Source organism: Gallinula chloropus (genome assembly GCF_964237585.1).
Source record: "Gallinula chloropus genome assembly, chromosome: 4".
NCBI lineage: Eukaryota > Metazoa > Chordata > Aves > Gruiformes > Rallidae > Gallinula > Gallinula chloropus.
In genome coordinates, this window is record NC_140088.1 from 62,282,421 (window position 1) to 62,302,204 (window position 19,784).

General features: G+C 39.7%; 1 protein-coding gene across 1 annotated transcript in view; it reads right to left on the reverse strand.

Moving 5' to 3' along the window:
• The window catches only part of WDR17 (WD repeat domain 17), a gene marked incomplete at both ends in the record, with an annotated part of 41,748 nt that extends 39,266 nt beyond the window's left edge, over positions 1–2,482 (reverse strand). Inside the window, one exon of the mRNA XM_084263714.1 lies at positions 2,378–2,482. Within this exon, the coding sequence (XP_084119840.1) occupies positions 2,378–2,482 (105 nt within the window). The remainder of the gene's footprint in view (positions 1–2,377) is intronic.
• Between the last annotated feature and the right edge of the window lie 17,302 nt (positions 2,483–19,784).

Here is a 19,784-nt window from a genome sequence, read left to right on the forward strand (position 1 = left end):
AGATCCATAAAAAATAAGATTAGAAGCAAATAAATAGATGGCATCATATTTCAGGTATAATTTCTTAAGAATAAGATATCAATATCAGCGGAGCAACTCTCCTTAAACAAAAATTCTTCCTACTTTGTATGTAATACCACAAGATGATAAAACATTTTCAGTTCTTCATGTAGACAATCAGACTGCAGTTACTAAGGTAGGTCTAGAAGACCTTACAGAGACTGAACACACACTACCTCTAGCAACTGCTTCTGGGTAAAAGATGAGCAAAGACTGACTACATTAATCATAATGGTCATAACATAGAATAAATATACAGGTTTACGTGCTGCTCTAAGCAGAAGTTAACCCCTTCACACTCCCCAGAAGGATCTAACATACTAGATTACTGCTTGTTAAAGCACCAGGTTTGGCTGCTAACTTACCACTGCGAAGTATAGACAGAGCTTGTATGCTATTTTTCAAAAATTAGAAAAGTTTTTTCTGCTTTTGTATACATTTCATGGCACACAATCTCAAGCTCCTTAAGAATCAAAAGATTTACCGAAGGAAAGAAGATAGTGCCTTGGACAAGGCTTTGAATTTCAGCCAGATTCTTCAAAACCACCAGACACCTTGGCTAGGCTCTTGTAAGCACCATTTCAGGTACCATTTCCTAACTTATGATAACCTAGCCATTGTTCAAAGTGAGTGTGTTCAGTTCTTTGGATGCTGACTAGGAAAAAACCTCTTTTAATTAATAGTGTTCTTGAAACGAACAATGTTCTACTAGTGTTCACAACTATTTAGAACTTCCACAATAAACTCAGAGGTAAAATACTAGAAGAAATTATTTAACCACAGTATTTGTGGCTTCACAAGTGAAGTTGTGGACCTCTTGCTGAAGTTTGGAAAAAGTCTGGATTTTTAAATCCCTGTCTGAGACTGTACTTTACAGACATGAACACATAGTTGAAGTTAAAAACAAATACACTAATCCAAAATAGATACCCTACTTAGAAAACCCAAGGCCAACAATTTAACATTAAAAAAAAATCATAACCTGGGCTAAGTCTTACAAAGGGAGTGTGTTTGACTGTCTCAACTACACTACTTGTATGGTTTAACTAGAATATTCTTTATCGTGCAACTTAGCAAGATAATATAAAGAGCAATACTTGGGTTTGAAACAGAGCAGGAGAAATGCTGGAATTTCTACCAATGCATCACCAGCAATGTTGAATTACATACCTAATCAACCTGAGATATCATATCTAGCAGTGGTATTAAAACCGTCATCTACAGAGTATTAGTTAATCATACAGTACCAGAAATCCAGTTTTCAGATACAGTATGTAGTGCATACGCAACCGTGTCTGATGTAAGTATAAAGCATAGAAGAGCCTCTGTAAGAATTTTGCTCCCATTTTCCAACCTGGAGCTACCACAATCAACAGAAGATTGCTCTTCTGCTAGCAAAGTGTCAAGGCAACACTTTGGCTCTCAGCTAAAGTTATCCCTTGACATTTATCACACCTGAATCCCTGATGAGCAGCTATTGAAAGACAACTTCATATCTGAAACTGTCTTACTGTGATATGTAAAATGAGACCAATGGAAAAGTATTAAAATCTGGTAGTTTCTAATACTTGTGAGCATGTAACTGCCATTGCAAACTAATATATCACAACACAATCAAAGCAGATTCTGGCCCTTATGTCTCAGTAGCACCTCCAGCATTCTGATTCAATAGATGAGAATATACTATCAAAATGAGAAACAGAAATTACAGAAATGCATCGTTACATAAAGGAGCCAGATACACTAAAAGAAATGTGACTATAATCACCTCCCACCACAAATCTATGAAAGCAGCAGTAAACGAAGCTTGCCCAAGGATGCTGTTAATAAACATTAACAAAACAAATCCACAATACCCTGCAAATGTTGCTATAGTAACAACACCTCCTCCTTGGAAAAAATGTTAATAAAAATATACAGACATCCAAGGTATAAATTGGAAATCACCCTAGGTGAAATAAGTATCTCCCAAGTATTTTTGTTCTACTCAATTACTGCTTGTAATTATTTTAGTTTGCTCCATGCAGAGTATATTCATTCCTACTAGTAAAATAAAATTAAATGCTTGATTCCTATCTCATGCAACTACATGGGCACCAAAATTCCAGTATCTTTTATTCAGCTAGCAACATTAATTTTCAAAAAAATCGTTTTAGATGTATTTATGATTCAAGACCTCATTAAATCTACTAAAAATCCCTCCTTAGTACCACTATGGAAACACTACTTTTGGTGCTAGGAATATAACAAAAGCAGCTTAAAGAAGAAAAAATATAAAGGAAGTGAAAGAATAAATATTAATTCAAACAATTCTTACTCGTTGCTGTCCTTCATACCAATCATCTTCATCAAACCAGTGGGAAATGTAAGTCATCCAAGCCATGACAGAAAGCACAGTTGAAATAAAAAAACCTGAGCACATGTAAATACAAGTCCTGTGCTAAAATTTACTCAAAACTCCAACACGGTCTCCAAAGATCAGTTCTGAACTCTGTCATATGATTCTACAGTAATAAGCTTTGCATTCATAAATATATAATCTGAAATACTTTTTAGCAGCAACTTAAATACTATATGTATTGGATTCTGAACTGGAAAACAGAAATCAACACTAAAACAATTACTAGATTAGCTTTTCCAGTATCTCCACTTAAAGCAGCTCAGTGTTTAAAGCTCAATTTCACAGTGCTTCTGAAAATGAGGTTCTGTTAGAGTCATTCTTATTTGTCTCCTAAAAAAATTAATTTTCCTGGGTTTTTTTCAAATGCGCTGTCTGTAAGAAGTGTGGTTCAGTGTACAAAAGCGTGTGTTGAAATGTAAAATACCTTCAGAGTCATGGGGAGTGATGTGTTTTGGTTATGCAGGGAGTGGTTTCGACTGACACAGTAGGAGGGGCCATGGCTATCGCAAGTGACAAGCATTTTATGTTTAGGATTTTTTTTTTTTTAAAGGCAAGAAAAGAAAAAGACCTGCTTCTCCATTGTTTGCAGCCAGCAGAGCCTGAAGGGCTCAGCTTCAGCCACCAGCCCTGACTAGAAAATTTTAAAAATCTACTTTTCACTAATTCATCGGAAAGCATCTGCTTGTTTTTTCTTCCTTTGGGAAAATTTCACATTACCTGGCTGTACTTATTCCTTCTGCAGCTAGTTACCCTTTTCTTGTAGGCTCCCCAAGTTTCACAGTGTATCGTACCACTGAAATCAAGAGGTAAAAAGAGGAATAAAAGCCGTATTGCTCACATGACAATTCAGCACTGCAGCAGCACATTTCATCGGCTCGGCTGTTAGGAGACATTACCATACAAATCTTCCTGACTGCATGGTTGCAGGAACTATCATCCTCAACAGAGATTAGAGACACCCCCCCCCCCCCCCCCCCACACACACACACACAGTTTCTTAAGAAACCTAGAACCCAGGCATGCCCTTCTATACTGGATGAACAAGCTGTTTCCTAAAATTGGTAATATAATAAATGCAAAAGCCAACTGTGAAGTCAATTGTTCAATCACGAAATAAAAAAAGCGAAGTAGGAAAAGAATAGCTGGAAATACCACATACTAACCTGAAGTTAGTAGTTAACTAGACTTACCACTTCCAAAGAGCATTTCAGTGTTATTACAAGTCCTATTTTAGCACATGTCATTTCCATTAAGGCTATTGTATAAGCAAGCTACTTTCTCAGATACACAGCAGGGAAATAAAGAAAAGCAGCAACACTTCTGCTTTCCAATTTCTTACTGAGAAATTATGACACCCAAGGGGGAAAAAAAACCCCAAATAAACCAACCACACACACAAAATAATAAAAACTTTAATCAAAACACCCACCATATTTCTGGGAAGTAGCATTGCCCTATTAGCAGATCTATTTTTTTTTTTTTTTTTGTGGTTATACAGTCCTCCAGATAAATATATACATACAAGAGAACACACAGAGGACCTTTCCCCCTTACTGATGAAGTTGTTCAGATTACTTGCCCTCTAAGCCTTTGGCTCAAACAACAACGATGCAAAGTGCTCAGGACTGCACAGCCTCATACACTACATGGGAAACACAGGATCAGTTCAGACACCTCTGATCATATGGCTGATGAAATGCCTGAACATAATAACAATGTATGACTAAATGTTAAAATGTTACTCATGTGCCACTTTTATCAACAAAAATACTACAACTTGCTACACAAATCATAGCCACATTATTACTGCTTGTTACACCTCAAAATCACAGTTTCAAGTAAGTTAATACTTATGCATTTAGGACAACTTCTGCTTTCACACTGCTCTGTCTCTTTACAAGGGCACATGGCATCATTCCAAATCTTGAGCAAAGAATTCCACGTATTTCAAGAGTAACAAACTTGTTTCTGTTTTACACCTATAGCTGTGCCACCATGTATGTGAACTGAATTTTCTAGTCTCAATATGAACCTGTTAGAACAGTGAGGTTCTCCAGAGAGACTAGCACTGCGTGGTTCACATTTAGTGTCAGCATCATCAGGGAAGCATGTAATCAAGGTACACGGATACAGTATTATCCTTTCAATAAACTGGTTATAGCATCAGCTCAAATGTACAGACACAAAATCTCCACGATAGCAGATGGGAACTTAAACTGTTAAAAACAATCTGTTACAATTACCTGTAAAAAAAGTAAAAAGCTTTGCACTAAATTATACTTGGAAAATAAAGATAAGAAAGACTAGTAGCTGCAAATGCATCATGGGTTCATTATGTTTGGTTGCCTAGTCCATCATTCATCCTCCACTGGAATAATATTATACCTACAGTACAGTGTTTTTTCCAGCAGTTAGAGATGAATGAAACTCCATGTACTAAATATATACAATATACTCATGAAAAATCTCAAAGTATTCAATCTCTTATTTATTTTTGTAATTAAGGTTAACCTAATTAAATATTTTATAAATAACTTCTTATGCACTTGAACTAAGACCAGTTAGTACATCTAGCAAGAGTTCTTTGTTCTCAGTTTTAGGGACAACAAATTGTACTGTGATGTTGAAGTAAAAAAAAAAAATAATTTTTTTTTGTTCAAGCACTGAATATTAATAAAGATTTTTAATAGATCAGACCAAAAGAGACATCATTAAGGTGTATACAGGCTTACAAGAGATTGCCCAATAAAAAGATAAAATAGATCCTATTCATTTTACGCAGAACCACTTATCTAATTCTTGAGCTGACACAGGGAAAGGAATGAAGTTGCATCAGGGAAACTTCAAATTGGACATAAGGAAAAGGTTCTTCACTGAGAGGGTGGACCAGCTCCCCAGAGAAGCAGTCACAGCACCAAGCTGTCAGAGGTCAAGGAACATCTGGACAGCGCTCTTACTCACAGGGTTTTCTTTCAGGCAGTCCTATGAAAACCAGGGAGTTGGACTCTATCATTATGGCTCTCTTCCAACTTAAGATATCCTATGATTAAGCCTATGCTGCAGGTATTTCACAATCCTCCCTTTTTGGGAGCTACACTCAGTGAGTCATAGAATCATTTTACGCTTTTAAGGGTCAGGACTTAACTCCTAGAGGCAAAAATTCTGGTAAAATAATTACATTTAGTAAACTAAAGTTGTTATACCTATGCTATAACTAATATGTAAATATATGATATAAGAAGAATAATGTTATCAATGTATGTTATGAGTCAAAAAGGTTTGTTACTAATTAGCACTCAAACACATTAACTTCTCGTCATTTGAGGTGGAAATTAAAATAGCTACTAATGCTGTAAGAGTTCTAGAGAAATATATTTTGTTATAAGAACACACTGTAGAGAAAACCAAGGTACCTTGCAAGCCTCAGCACTGCAGCTTTTTTATACTGCTTGCCTGCAGATGGAGACTGCAGAGCAAGAGGTAAAGGCTGCTGAGATCCATTAGAGCCTGCTCATCGGTGGAATGGAAGATGCAGAGGTGCAGCACTCTCTATGCCATATCGTGATCAGGTCAGACAGTCTTAAGTTCACAAGAGGTCACTACACTGGCATTCTGATCTAAAAAGCCTCAGTTTGAATGCCTGTGGCCAATTTTATCTTCTCATAGTGTAACACTCAGTCGTGGGAAGTGGCTGCTGCTGGTAGAATTACCTTTGAGAACCTAACATTCAGCTAGACATGGGTTCTAAGAACATGCTTCTGCTCACTAAATCTCTAGTGTCCTCCATCCTGGCAGGTTTTCGTTCCACTGTTGGAAAACACAGAAAACATTCTTCCAGAAGACCATTTCTCAACTTCGCAACCTCATGTGAGTTCAAGCGGGGAGAACAGATAGAAGTAGAATAAGAGATGGTTCATTAAGTGAAAGCTGCGCTGTGGAGATGGGGAGTGACTGGGACTAGGGAGCTTGCGAGTACACAAACAGTTGCTTGGATGCTCAGTGAGCTAGACCCACTAGCAGATCACTCTATAAATGGTTGTAAACAACAGATCCCACAGCCATGAGCTCTGAAACTGTTAATTACAGGGATTCAAAGCAGCTTGCTCTAAAGAGGAAGAGCATAAACTGTGCAGAGGAAGGAGTACGATGGAGTACAGGAGGTAGCATTGTTCATGTCAGGCATTTCCACTTATACATACAAGCAACCCCTATGAGAGTTTTAATGCATGTAGCCAGCACAATTCTAGGATCTGCCACCACAAGCAGCTATATGTACCTGTATAGTGACTGAATAAATAACTTTTGGAGTCCTTCATATAAGGTGTTGATACTGAGGAAAAAAGGTCTATACTTTATGCTAAACATTTAAAAAACAAATTTTCCAGGTTTACCAGTCAGTAACATGAATAATCTCAAAGACATTGAGACTGTAGAGGAAAATTGTTCTCAAGTTTATGGGCATGCTCTATCAAGGGTAACAGAAATTGTACATATTCACAGAACTGCTGTGTGAAGAATAGTGTCTAAAGTGACAATGGATCAATCCAGCTACTAATACAAGGTTCTTTAATCCTTATAAACTCTTGAACCAAATTATTCTCAAAAAAGTTGAATACTGAGAAGTTCAACAGGATTTCACAATCAGAAAGATCTAGCTTCAGGTAGGAGAGGATTTAATTCCAAGTGAAGACTTTCTTTACTGATGGTGACAGCCTTCGACATAAATGGGGACACTGGACAGGGACAGAAAGCCCATACACTATGAAACTTCCTCTAAGATACAATCCAGCAGGAATAAGATAGTAATTGCATTTCATCAACTGCTTTCAATGATTCTGCCTTACATGATAATAAGGCAGGATGCGTAATTAGAGAGTAGTGATGGTTAGCAGAGGTTTCAACCTCCAATACTGCAGATAAGACAGCTGAATTCTTGGCTTCAAAGGTAGATGGGCTAGGCATACACACAAAAACCCTAAAACAGTCAGAATGATAAAATGGAAGTGGTATTGTAAATTGTGGTATTAAAATGTGTGGTTCAAGATCATCACTACACAGGTCAAAAACTACAAAAACCCAAACAAAAAACAATGTTTATCTTCTATTTGTATTTGATATTTATGTTGGTCTTATAGACACTTCACTGCAGGTTTTTTGTTATTATGAGAGTCTTGCTTTCTACAAAGATACGGCCTTGTAAGAATCTGAAAGGAGATGCTGAAAAGTATAGAGGCTTCAATCTGTACACACAAAAACATATTCCCAAATATAACATACATATATAGTTTACCTAGAAAACAAAGGATAAGCTATTATGCCTAAAAATAATAATCTAAATGCCACTGGAATTAACAATCTGACACTATGCTACCATGTTATCTGGCAATATCTGCAGTCAGCAATATACTTCCGTTATGGAGAAATATCCTCAAGAAGGGAAGACAGGTAGGAAACATTTCCTATCTTGATCCTCCACTTTTGCCACCACATTTGTTATTTTTTAATAATCTGTAGTTGATATACTGTGCCAAATCAACCATGCATTTTTTTTTCCAAATACATTTCTAACCAGTGCTTATGTTTCTGCCTCAATCATACATACGTTTTTAGACATTTGCCTGTATAATTCATTAAAATGAGTTTGATTTGATGTACTCTTGCCATAATTTAGTAGCACTTGGTATGTTTCAAAATTAAGAATTATCTTAAACTAACTATATTTATATCTCATAGAAATCAGTATTTATTAAACTTGTCTCCAGATTCACTGTACCCAATTCCATGACAAAATTAATTCTCTGTAAATCCATGAAGAGGATACTTTATAATATGCCCCACCATAGCACTAAAACATATCTACTGAATGGCTATCTGCTGAAGACTTACACTCTACAAATTTGCATTCTCTCTTTTTTATACATTTTGAAACCACAAAATTTATTACAGGAATTAATGTCTTTGTAACAAAGCAAAAAAACCACACTCCAAGTAAAAAAGTACAAAAGTTATTTAATTACACAGATATAAAATTTAATTATTTTCATATTTTTATGGTATTATGTATGTTCATTACATCAATACCTGTAGCAAAGAAATCAGCTAAAAAGCCTCAGGTTTTATTTATTAATTAATGCTTTAAGAACCTTTACACTGAGAATACGAAGCATGTAATGATCCTAAATATCAAAAACAAAAAAGTTTACAGTAAGGCTGTGCAATAATAATGACATAGCAGACCTAAATCTTGGTAATCCTATGACATATGAGGTCAGTTGAGAATTAAATTTCCCCTATTCCTGCCAGGCTACTAATGGTACAAATGCAAGCAGGGCTCTGAATGGTTGCCCTTTCTAGTTTTGTTCCTTATTTGCTCTTTTCTAACAAGATGTATGAATTAAAATAAACCGTTAGTAACAGATATGCAATACCATCATCATCATCACCAGATTCATAGATTCACAGATTTGTAGGGGTTGGAAGAGATCTCCAGAGATCATTGAGTGCAACTCCCCTGCCAAAGCAGGTTCCCTAGAACAGGTCAATGGGATGAGACTTTAGAACAACCTTCCCACAGGAGTACAAGGACAAGAACATAGCTACTTTTAAGATTGAGCTTTATCAGTTTATGGAGGAGATTAGGCTCTAGCTGCCAACAATAGTAGTGGATTGGATTTGATCATTTATCTTCCTAAGGATGTTCCATAATTGGATCTTGAAGCATTTATAGTCTTTGGTTTTCTTTCTTTTTAGGAAAATAACATTAGCATCTCTTAAGAAAACAATCTAAACATCTAATAACAATATAAATACCACCAATACTATAGTTTAGTAGATGCTTCCCTTCAAATTCTGTGATGTCATAGTACACTTAAGAAAAGGAAAAATCAAATACTTCTTAGATTTTCAAATTCCTTGGTCAAAAGAGACAAAAAGGCACACTACATATGTATGGAGAAAAAACCATAACCTTATCCATGAAGCTATATCTATACTGACATGCTTATCTCTGTTTCATAATCACTGCACATAGAAAATCCATGCGCACTCAATGCTGAAGTGCCCCAGTTTGTGTAAAAATATAATGTTTTTTAAAAAAGGAAGTCTGTCAGCAGACAGTTAATAAGGCAAGAAAGACATTGCATGTATTATTTTATTATGCTTGTACGATTCATCTATGTCTAGCAGGATCGCTAGTCATTCCGTTCTAACATGTTCTTCAGAAACAAGTTAGACCATAATAGTGCAGATTTCTGCCTGGAATGATAACACATTTTAAAGTAAATGATTTAATAATAATAATTTTCAAACTATATTTAGCTGACTTGGATGTTAAGATAAATATAAATGAAATCAAAAGTAAATTCCTTTAGCAGAGATAAGAAAAACTCTTCCTCAATATATTTAACTTAATGTACCATGTAACATTCCTTAGCAGAAAAATATTTCAGCATGTGAAGCACAAACATCCCCACACAGTAGATAATTATTTCCTTTTTTTCCTTTTTTTTTTTTTTTGCATACTTTCAAGTTCTCTCTTAACTGTGAACCTCAAGGTAATATTTAAAATCCCTTGGATCTTGGTCATGTCCCTGTGCTATTCATCTCTGTATTTGTAAATGGATCCGGTGAGCTAAGAGAGGTTGAATAGCCAAAGTGTGGATGACATCTAGCTGTGTATCATCCTGTACAAACTGTGCCCTCTTGCACATCTGTTAATACTAATTTCCAAATTTGGAAAACTAGCTAAAGGTGGACTCAGGCAAGATTTTACTGGAGAAGCGTATCAACTCTTGAAAAGTTTGTCTCCAAGGTAATATTTTAAAGCATAGAGATTTTTCTGCCCTAGGATTTTTACAGAGCAGGCAATTTAACCTTTCTGTTCAGACACTGAATTCAGGGGCCACTTGGGCTTTGATAAGTACAAAAGCAAAAAACCCTGGATAAACATAAACTACAACCATCTCGAAAAAGGACACCTCTAACTGCAACAGGACTGCACTCCATTCTCTGGAAATCTGAAGGGGATACCACTGTGTGTATGCTCGTAGCCAGCAGGTTAAGTATAAAAACATCCTATAAGTTAGTAACAAATGATTACAGAACTCTTCAACACTAACCTCACACTTCTAAGTGGAAGCCTTTCTTAGCATTTAAACTTATGTCTGAAACTGATCTCCAGTATCTGACAGATTCATTCTACCATCATTCTTCTCCAACTACAGGCATTTTCAGCCAGTACAATTTGAAAAGGAAGTTATGACAATGAAAACAGTTATATTAATTAGTGTCCTTAGACCTTAATTTGCCTACGTTGAAAAAAGCCCCTAACAACAACCCAACAAAAAACCCAACGCAACAACTCTAGCTAAATAAGGAATTCATTCACCAGTTCCCATTGGTGGGCAGGGGTTCACTCCACTTCTAGTGCACCCACTGCCTACCCACAGGTGGGGTGGTGTAAGAAGCAGAAAAAGCCTTGTCCCTGTGTAAGCACTGCTCAGCAATAACAAAACTATCTCTATTATCAACCCTGTTTCCAGCACAAATCCAAAACATAACCGAGTTATCTATAACTTCACTATCTACTACAAAGAAAATTAACTTTATCCCAGCCGAGCCCAGTACACACAAGTAAATGCAAATAGTAAAAATTACACATAAGTAGGGTACAACAAAAGGAGAGGAAAACAGAAATCAAACATTGGACATGATAAGCCATGGGAAAATATGAGTCATCAACAGAATGCAGTAGAGACGTGGTGGGACAGCCTGCATGACTGGCATGCTGTCATGGATGGCTATGTGCTTTTCAGGAAAGACAAGCCAGGGAGGCGAGGTGGAGGAGTTACTCTTTATGTTAGAGAGCAGGTAGAATGTATTGAATTCCACCTGGGGAAAGATGAACCATCAGTCGAGTGCTTGTGGGTAAGACTCAAGGGTCACGCTAGTATGAGTGACACTGTTGTGGGTGTGTACTATAGGTCCCCTGACCAAGAGGAGCAGGCTGACAGCGCTTTCTATAAGCAGCGAGGTAGCCTCGAGATCCCAGGCGCTGGTCCTTGTGGGAGACTTCAATTACCCAGATATTTGCTGGGCAAGCAATATGGCCAGTCATATGCAGTCTAGGCAATTTCTGCAGTATGTTGAAGAGAATTTCCTGCTACAGATGGTGCAGGAACCTACAAGGGGAGGGCGGGTGCTGGACCTTGTTCTTACTAACAAGGACGGGCTCATTAGGGAGGTAAAGGTCGGGGACAGCTTAGGACAAAGCGACCATGAAATGGTAGAGGTCAAGATCCTGAGTGGAAGAAGCAAGAAAAAAAAGCAGGATAGCTACCCTGAATTTTGGAAGAGCAAACTTTGATCTCTTCCGCAACCTAATAGGACCTGTCCCGTGGGCTACGCTGTTGGAAGGAATGGGACCCTGTGAGAGCTGGGTAGCATTTAAACAGCAATTCTTCCAAGCACAGAACCGGTGCCTCCCTCTGAGTAAGAAATCGGGAAAGAAAGGCAGGTGACCTACGTGGATGAGCAGGGAGCTAATGAGTAAACTCAAAGGGAAGCAGAAGGTTTATGAACTGTGGAAACACAGAGTGAGCACCTGGGAAGAATATAAGAATGTTGTCAGGGCCTGTAGGGACGCAACTAGGAAGGCTAAAGCCCTCTTGGAAATGAAGCTGGCAAGGGACATAAAGGATAATAAAAAGAGTTTTTACAGACACGTGAATAGTAAGAGGATGACCAGGGATAATGTAGGTCCCTTGCTGAAGGAGGTGGGTGATGATGAGAAGGTGGAGATACTGAATGCCTTCTTTGCATTCACTCCAAAGGCCCCTTGGGACCCACAGATCCTGGATGAAAGTAGGAGTGTTTGGGGAATAAAGAGCTTCTCTCTAGTTGAGGTCTGGGTGGTCCAGGAGCGGCTCAAAGGGATTAATGCACACAAATCCATGGGCCCAGATGGGATACATCCACGTGTGCTGAGGGAGCTGGGGGAAGTGATTGCTGAGCCGCTCTCTATCATCTTCAACAGGTCTTGGAGGACAGGAGAAGTGCCTGAAGACTGGAGGATAGCCAATGTCACTCCAATCTTTAAAAAGTATAAGAAGGAGGATCCTAGCAACTATAGGCCAGTCAGCCTCGCTTCTGTCCCTGGAAAGGTGATGGAACAGCTTGTTCTGGATGCCATCACCAAGCAACTGGAAGAGAAGAAGGTCATGAGGAGTAGTCAGCATGGATTCACCAAGGGAAGATCGTGCTCGACCAATCTCATAGCCTTCTATGATCTCATCACTGGCTGGGTAGATGAAGGAAGAGCAATGGATGTCATCTACCTTGACTTCAGCAAGGCTTTTGATAGTCTTCCATGACATCCTGATAACAAAGCTGAGAGAGCACGGGATAGATGAGTAGACAGTGAGGTGGGTTGAGAACTGTCTGTTGGATCGAGCTCAGAGGGTGGTGATCAGTGGAGCAGAATCTGACTGGAGACCTGTTACTAGTCGTGTTCCCCAGGGCTCGGTGTTGGGTCCAGTTCTGTTTAATATCTTCATTGATGACCTTGATGAGGGAATAGCATCCACCCTCAGCAAGTACGCCGATGATGCAAAGCTGGGAGGAGTGGCTGACACGCAGGAACACTGCGCTGCCATTCAGTGAGATATGGACAGGCTGGAGAGCTGGGCAGGAATGAACCAGATGAGATTCAACAAAAGCAAGTGTAGAGTCTTGCACCTAGGGAGGAATAACTACTTGTATCAGTACAGTCTGGGGGATGACCTGCTGGAGAAGAGATCTGTGGAGAAGGACCTGAGGGTCCTGGTTGATGACAGGTTGGCCACGAGCCAGCAGTGTGCCCTGGTGGCTAAGAGAGCCAATGGGATCCTGGGATGCATCAGGAACAGTATGTCCAGCAGGTCTAAGGAGGTGATCGTCCCCCTCTACTCTGCCCTAGTCAGGCCCCACCTGGAGTATTGTGTCCAGTTCTGGGCTCCCTGGTATAAAAAAGACAGGGATCTCCTGGAGAATGTCCAGAGAAGGGCTACAAAGATGATGAAGGGCCTGGAATATCTCTCCTATGAGAAAAGGCTGAGTGAGCTGGAACTGTTCAGCCTTGAGAAAAGAAGACCAAGGGGGGACCTAATTAATTTTTATAAATATCTTAAGTATGGGATGCAGGGGGAATCAGCCAGCCCCTTTTCAGTGGTCTGTGGGGATAGGACAAGGGGCAATGGCTGCAAGTTGGAACACAGGAAGTTCCGCACCAACATGTGGTAGAACTTTTACACAGTGAGGGTGACAAAGCACTGGAATAGGCTGCCCAGGGAGGTGGTGGAGTCTCCTCTGGAGATATTCAAGAGCCGGCTGGATGCCTATCTGTGCAATATGAGCTAGGGAGCTGCTTTGGCAGGGGGGTTGCACCCGATAATCTCTCGAGGTCCCTTCCAACCCCTACGATTCTGTGATTCTGTGTGATTCTGTGATGAAAAGAGATGTACAACGTGTTAGGAAAGCTATTTTCATCACAGAAGGAAGTTTAACACCATTATACCAGGCACTCAAGCACTATTTGGTCAGCATATTCAAGAGTCTGAAATAAATGGATTTAAACTTTTAGATACAGTGTTTTAAAAGTGATGGAAGGAGATGGTCATTATCAGTGATATAGAAGTACCATAAAGGCTAAGCAGCTGGGTTCAAATTAGCCACATAGGCTGCAAAATAGATGAAGGCTCCTGTACAGGAAGCGAATTTCTAGTCAGATAAAGCATTAAGAAAAAGAACCATTAGGTAGGGAAAAGGCAGTATTAGCTTCACCAACGTATGACCTATAATATACAGACCTCCCCTCCCCAAAGATTTTAGAAATTACTAATTATCAACTTGTCTGTTTAAGCACACAGCTTCCCATATAAAACTGTATTAAGTAGCCCAAGTGAATAAACCTAAGGAGGAGCTTTAGCAGAGATGATGGTTCAGCCAAGGTCATGACCACAAATGAAACCACCGAATAGCATAAAGAATTGAAGTGAGTTCCTACACTTCATGGTAAGACTGTCTTGAACTAGGATACAATATTAACAATATGGAAATAAAGTCAGCAAAACTGCATAAGCCTTTACTGCTAGTCTAGTGAATCCCATTCAATTCTGCAACCAGGGTGAGGAATAAATGGCCCCAGTGGATTCAGACACAGCATACTGGTTATAGGACCAGCAAATGGGGAAAAGAATACCACACAAAGCTTCTGTCCTCTCCCAGTGCTAATAATACAGATCAGCTGCTCCCATAAATAACCCTTAGCCTGAACGACACTGTGTCACCGGATTGCCTATATCCTACAAGTGAATCCTCACTTCTCCTAGACAGTTGCTATAATTCAAATGTTATATTGATATTTACTTTTCTTGCATTGTGTATCTTTTGCCTTGTATAACAAAATATGCAAGTCACACAGAATCTTCACCAGGACTTGAAGTAATTCTTACCGTTCACATAAACTCTGACTCACAGACTGCAGGAAGAGGAAATACTGCTTTCCCTAAGTTATCTCCTATTACCAGTATTAGAAATAAAATATCGGCTGACTGAGTTAAATGGACCATTAGTCAAACTCAGTGAGGACTTTCCTATGTTGCTCTTGCATTGTAGAAACATTCCTCATGGCAAATGACCCAATTACAAGTTTATCACTGTGGTTTTGGTCCTTTAAACAGACAGATCTACTCCATGAGTCAAAGATTTGGTGTAATAACGTACAGAACACCACTTTTGGGAGAAGATGGCAGCTATCTTGTCAAGGAGAATAATTACTAAGTTAACAAAAAAAAAATCACTAAGTAAAACAATACTCCCAAGATATTTAAAAATCTTGTTACCTTTATTACTACACATATACTCTGTATCACCTTTTCAATTTCTTTAGATGACTGTATCTCCATATGGGTTATGACATTAGCTAGGGATGACTACAGTCTTAACTGAAGCTTTGAACAGTTCCAATATACAAAATGTAAAGGTAACACAAGGTTAGCTTGACTGATTTGTGCAAGGCACTTGTTCTCTAACAGAAACCTTGAAATATTTAAGTAACCTATCCAGTTGTGCCTTTCATCAGGAATTTATTTGGAAGTGGCACAATCTAAATAAGTTTCCTGTATTCTAAGGCCATTAAAAAAAAAAAAAAGTGCAAAGGTTTGCTACTTGAACTTTATATTAAATAAAGGGAAACATGCTTTAACGTGAATAACAAGCAAAATAATACTTTGCTAAAGTTTGAAGAACATCTTATTGTTTACTCTGTGTGTTTATTACCAGAATTCTTCCCTCTAAATACTCTTACGAATAGCGGGAAACTGCATAATGTCACAGAAAAAATGTTTAAGTCAGGCATAAAACCAGAAAGTTCTACACTCCTAACATATAAGGGAATTAAACTCCAAATTTAGTTAGGAAGATCCTACGAAGTTTTGGAAAGACTGAGTGAATTGGTATCATATATATCAAAGATATATATGCTTGGGGGCTTGAAAGGGAGATTTCCAAGTGTTTATGTACTAAATCATGAAGTGGTTAAGCCAAAAGTTAGAATACTATGGTCTTCATCAAATTTAAAATCCAGGATCACGACACTTACTATAGCATTTCAGGTCATTAAAGGTCTTATTCAGACTTTGATTGGATTGTTACAATTTTCAAGCCTTCCAAAATAGTTTCTCAAATTGTCACGCAACCATTTCTATGTAAGGCAACATCTCTTAAGGTATCAGAGAGATTTATTTAACAGATAAAGCTTTAAACATGTCTTTCTTCATTTGCAGAGTCTGCTGTCTTAAATTTGTTTTCATAACTGTGGTTTTCTCAGCCTGTCTCTTGCTTTTGTAGTTGAATATGGTTTATATTTTCTAAGCTTGGTCTCACTTCCCTCTCCTACACTTGTCCCAGCTGGGAGCAGCATTCGAAGCATAAACAAGCCCAATGCTCTCCCTCCCTGCGGAGGGCAAGTGTTTTCCACACAGCTCGCTGCCTCCAAAGACCGCTGTCCCCGCCTTTACTCGAGTTTAAGTTTACGTTCCCACACGAGCACGTTCGCACAGGGATACACAGAGCGCAGAGAAGTCCTATAACCAACGCAAAACCTGACAATACCGCCAGCCCGCTCCTGGGTACTTCAGAGACCCGCCTGTAGCCCAGAAAGCGCTCCAGGGCCGCTCCATCCCCAGGCCGCAAGTGGGCGCAGGGCGGCGCGGCCCTGCAGAGCACCACAGACCCGCCGCCCGCGGGGCAGCCGGGCCCGCACCGGGTTCAGCCGCCCGAGTCCGACCGCCCCCGACGGCACACGTGGAGGCAAGAAACGCCGTAGCGTACACCTTCTGCCCAACCCGGCTACCGGGCTCGGGGCCCGCTCCCCGGTGACGACCGCCAGCCCCTCACCTGTCCGCCCGCAGCGCCGACAGCGCGTCCGCCACGGCCGACGCTCCGGGGGGAAACCAACCCCGTCTCCCAGGCAACCCGGCGGGCCCGCCCCCGACGCGCGCTCATTGGAGGGAGACGCCGGCGGGCGGAAGCGGGTACCGCGTTACTTAGCAACGGGGAGGGAAGCGCGGACCCTACCTGCGGGCCCCCTGAGGAGCGGCCCTCTGCGGAGCCGCGGTCCGGTTCGCGCCTCAGCATCAGCTTGCCCTGGGAGGCGCTGAAGGGCCGGCTCCGGCCCCGGCCCCGGCCCCAGACCCGCCCTTTCGTGCGGCTTTCGACCGGCTTTCGACCAGGTCAGCGGTAGAGGGGGGGTTTTCCAGAGGTAGCAAGCCGCCTTCCCCCTTACCGTGAGGGGATCAGAAACCCGTGTCCGGAGGGACTGGCGGATTACTTCTTCGAAGGTCTCCGAGGAACGCTGACATCATAACCCCAGACGACATAAATTTTGAGCTATTTAGCTGTAGCTGCGCCTTGTTTGTAAAGACCGTAGCCCCGTGCTGAAAGAACTGCAGACTACCGTGTTACACGCTAATCCTGTCAATTATGAGTCGCAAAATGCATTCCTCTGGTCCAACACTACTAGCCTGGAGTCATCCAGCACATCCTTCAGCTTTTAATCCACGGGCATTTATTGGACAATGCTGTTTGTTTTTCTCGTCTACTTTTCCCATCCTCCAGCATGAACATTGTTAACCAAACATCTAGTTTTCCATGGATTATTTTTCAGCCAGAACAAATTCCAGATTTGTCTCACTACATCACCATTAGTGTGTTTGTGTTCAGTGCAAAGAAAATAACAGGGAAGTAGCTCCATGAACTACAACTCCAAAGATACCTGTTGATTTCTTTCATTAACGAAAACTCATCCCTCAGTAGCTGGTACATATGCATGCTCAAATAAGAAAAAATGTTGCCTTACTCTGGACAAGGACCTGTTGCTTGAGGATATCTGTCCCACAATGTAATTCCTGACCTTGCCAATGCAGTCTTCTTTAATGGAAGGAACTGAAAAGAGGTTGATGGGGTTTCATTTTGTGTAGGATTTACTGGGCAGAAAGTGTATATCTCCAACACAGGTTACCTGACAGCAAAAATTTTTGCTCAATTGACTTCCTTCCTTAGAAGCCTATGCTAAGTTTTCACCTATATCATCTTGTGAAGACCATCACAATTAGTACTTGTTCATACTAGAAGTCCCAAGCACTATATTCCATGTCCAGCAATAGTCAGTACAAGAATTAGGCACAGAGAAAGTAAGGAACAAAGCCCTACAGCTTTTCCCTCTTACGTCTTGAGTCAGGGAAGTGGTCATACAAAAGGTCCCAGAAGCACTATATTCCATCTCCAACAAAACTTGTAAATGGAGCTTGGAGAGAATATGAAGAAAAAAATGCATTCTCTCCCTCTTTATATGGTATTTTTTAGCAATTATAAACTATGAAGTTCTTGTACTAAATGTTGCATTCAGATCACGGCTGTGGTTCCCCCCGTGCCCCCCTCATCCCCCCCTATTTATCTATCCCTCTAAATTTTGATCTCCAAATCATCCCATCACACTGAATTCTACTTTTAAAGTTCAGCAGAAAGGGCATCTGCCTTTGTTACTTTTAAAACATCCATGTGCTGCCTTGTTAATGACAGGTAGCAAATAATTTTCTGTTAAACTTCTCTGTGTCATTCATGCTTTCATAGCTCTTTTCTGCCAACCCTCTGACAGGTTGAAGAGATCTAGCCTATTTTGTTTCCTAGATAAGACCTGATCTATAAATTCATTTCACCATCCTTGTTGCCTTTATCTTTTCTAGTTCTGCTTCAGTCTTTGAGATAGGATGACTAGAACTGCTTAAAGATGTTTCCTGCAAAAGACGTGGTCTGTGGGTCATAGGACAGGTTCATAGGATCATAAGATAGTATAAGAGGATGACTCAGATTAGAAGGAGCCTTCTCAGACAATCTAGTCAAACCTCCTGTACAAAGCACAGGGAGCTAAGTTCAGCCCAGGTTGCTCATGGCTTAATCTTGTTGGTCCTCTGCTGAATTTACTCCATTTATTGAAGCGTTTCTTGTATTGGAGGTCCAAAACTGGATGCAGTATTACAAGTGTAAGATGTGCTGAGTAGGGGAATAAAAGTTAAATATGTATAACAGATAAATCTTTTAATGCTCTTTCACATGTTAAGAATAGAAACCTCTTATTTAAATAGGACTACTCACATATGACTGTACAAAGTTGTAATGTTCTCTGGATTCTGAGCTTATATTTAGCACTGCAATCTATTGTGTTCTATTTTAGTTATTCAGAAAAGTAACACAATTTTTACTGACCACTGGGAGTCTTGATTTATCTAGCCATACGTAACAGCTCCTTTGTGGAAGGTGTGTAGCTCTACCACACTCTTAGGAACACAACATACTGACTTTCAGCTCAAGAAATGAGTACCATGGTTAAATGTCATAGCTTATTGCCATCCACATTCATCATCCACAGCCTAATCTAGAGCATAAGTTACAGCTACCAGTGCCTTAGGTTTTTAGGGGATTGTTTCTTATTCTTCATCAGTTGCTGAAAGCTAAACTGAAGTTTATTCAACTAGTTGTTTCTGCTTCTTACCAGAGTTTTGTATTTTCTCCTGTTGTTGTTATTCTTCTTCTTCTTCTTCTTCTTCTTCTTCTTCTTCTTATTATTATTATTATTATTATTATTATTATTATTATTACTAAGCAGTATATATATATCACAATACATACAATGAAACAAGTAGAAGTAGAAATTTAAATTTGGTCTAAAATTGGAGTTTTGCTCTCCATGATAAATAGAATCACTGGGTACTTAAAATTGTGGTAACTT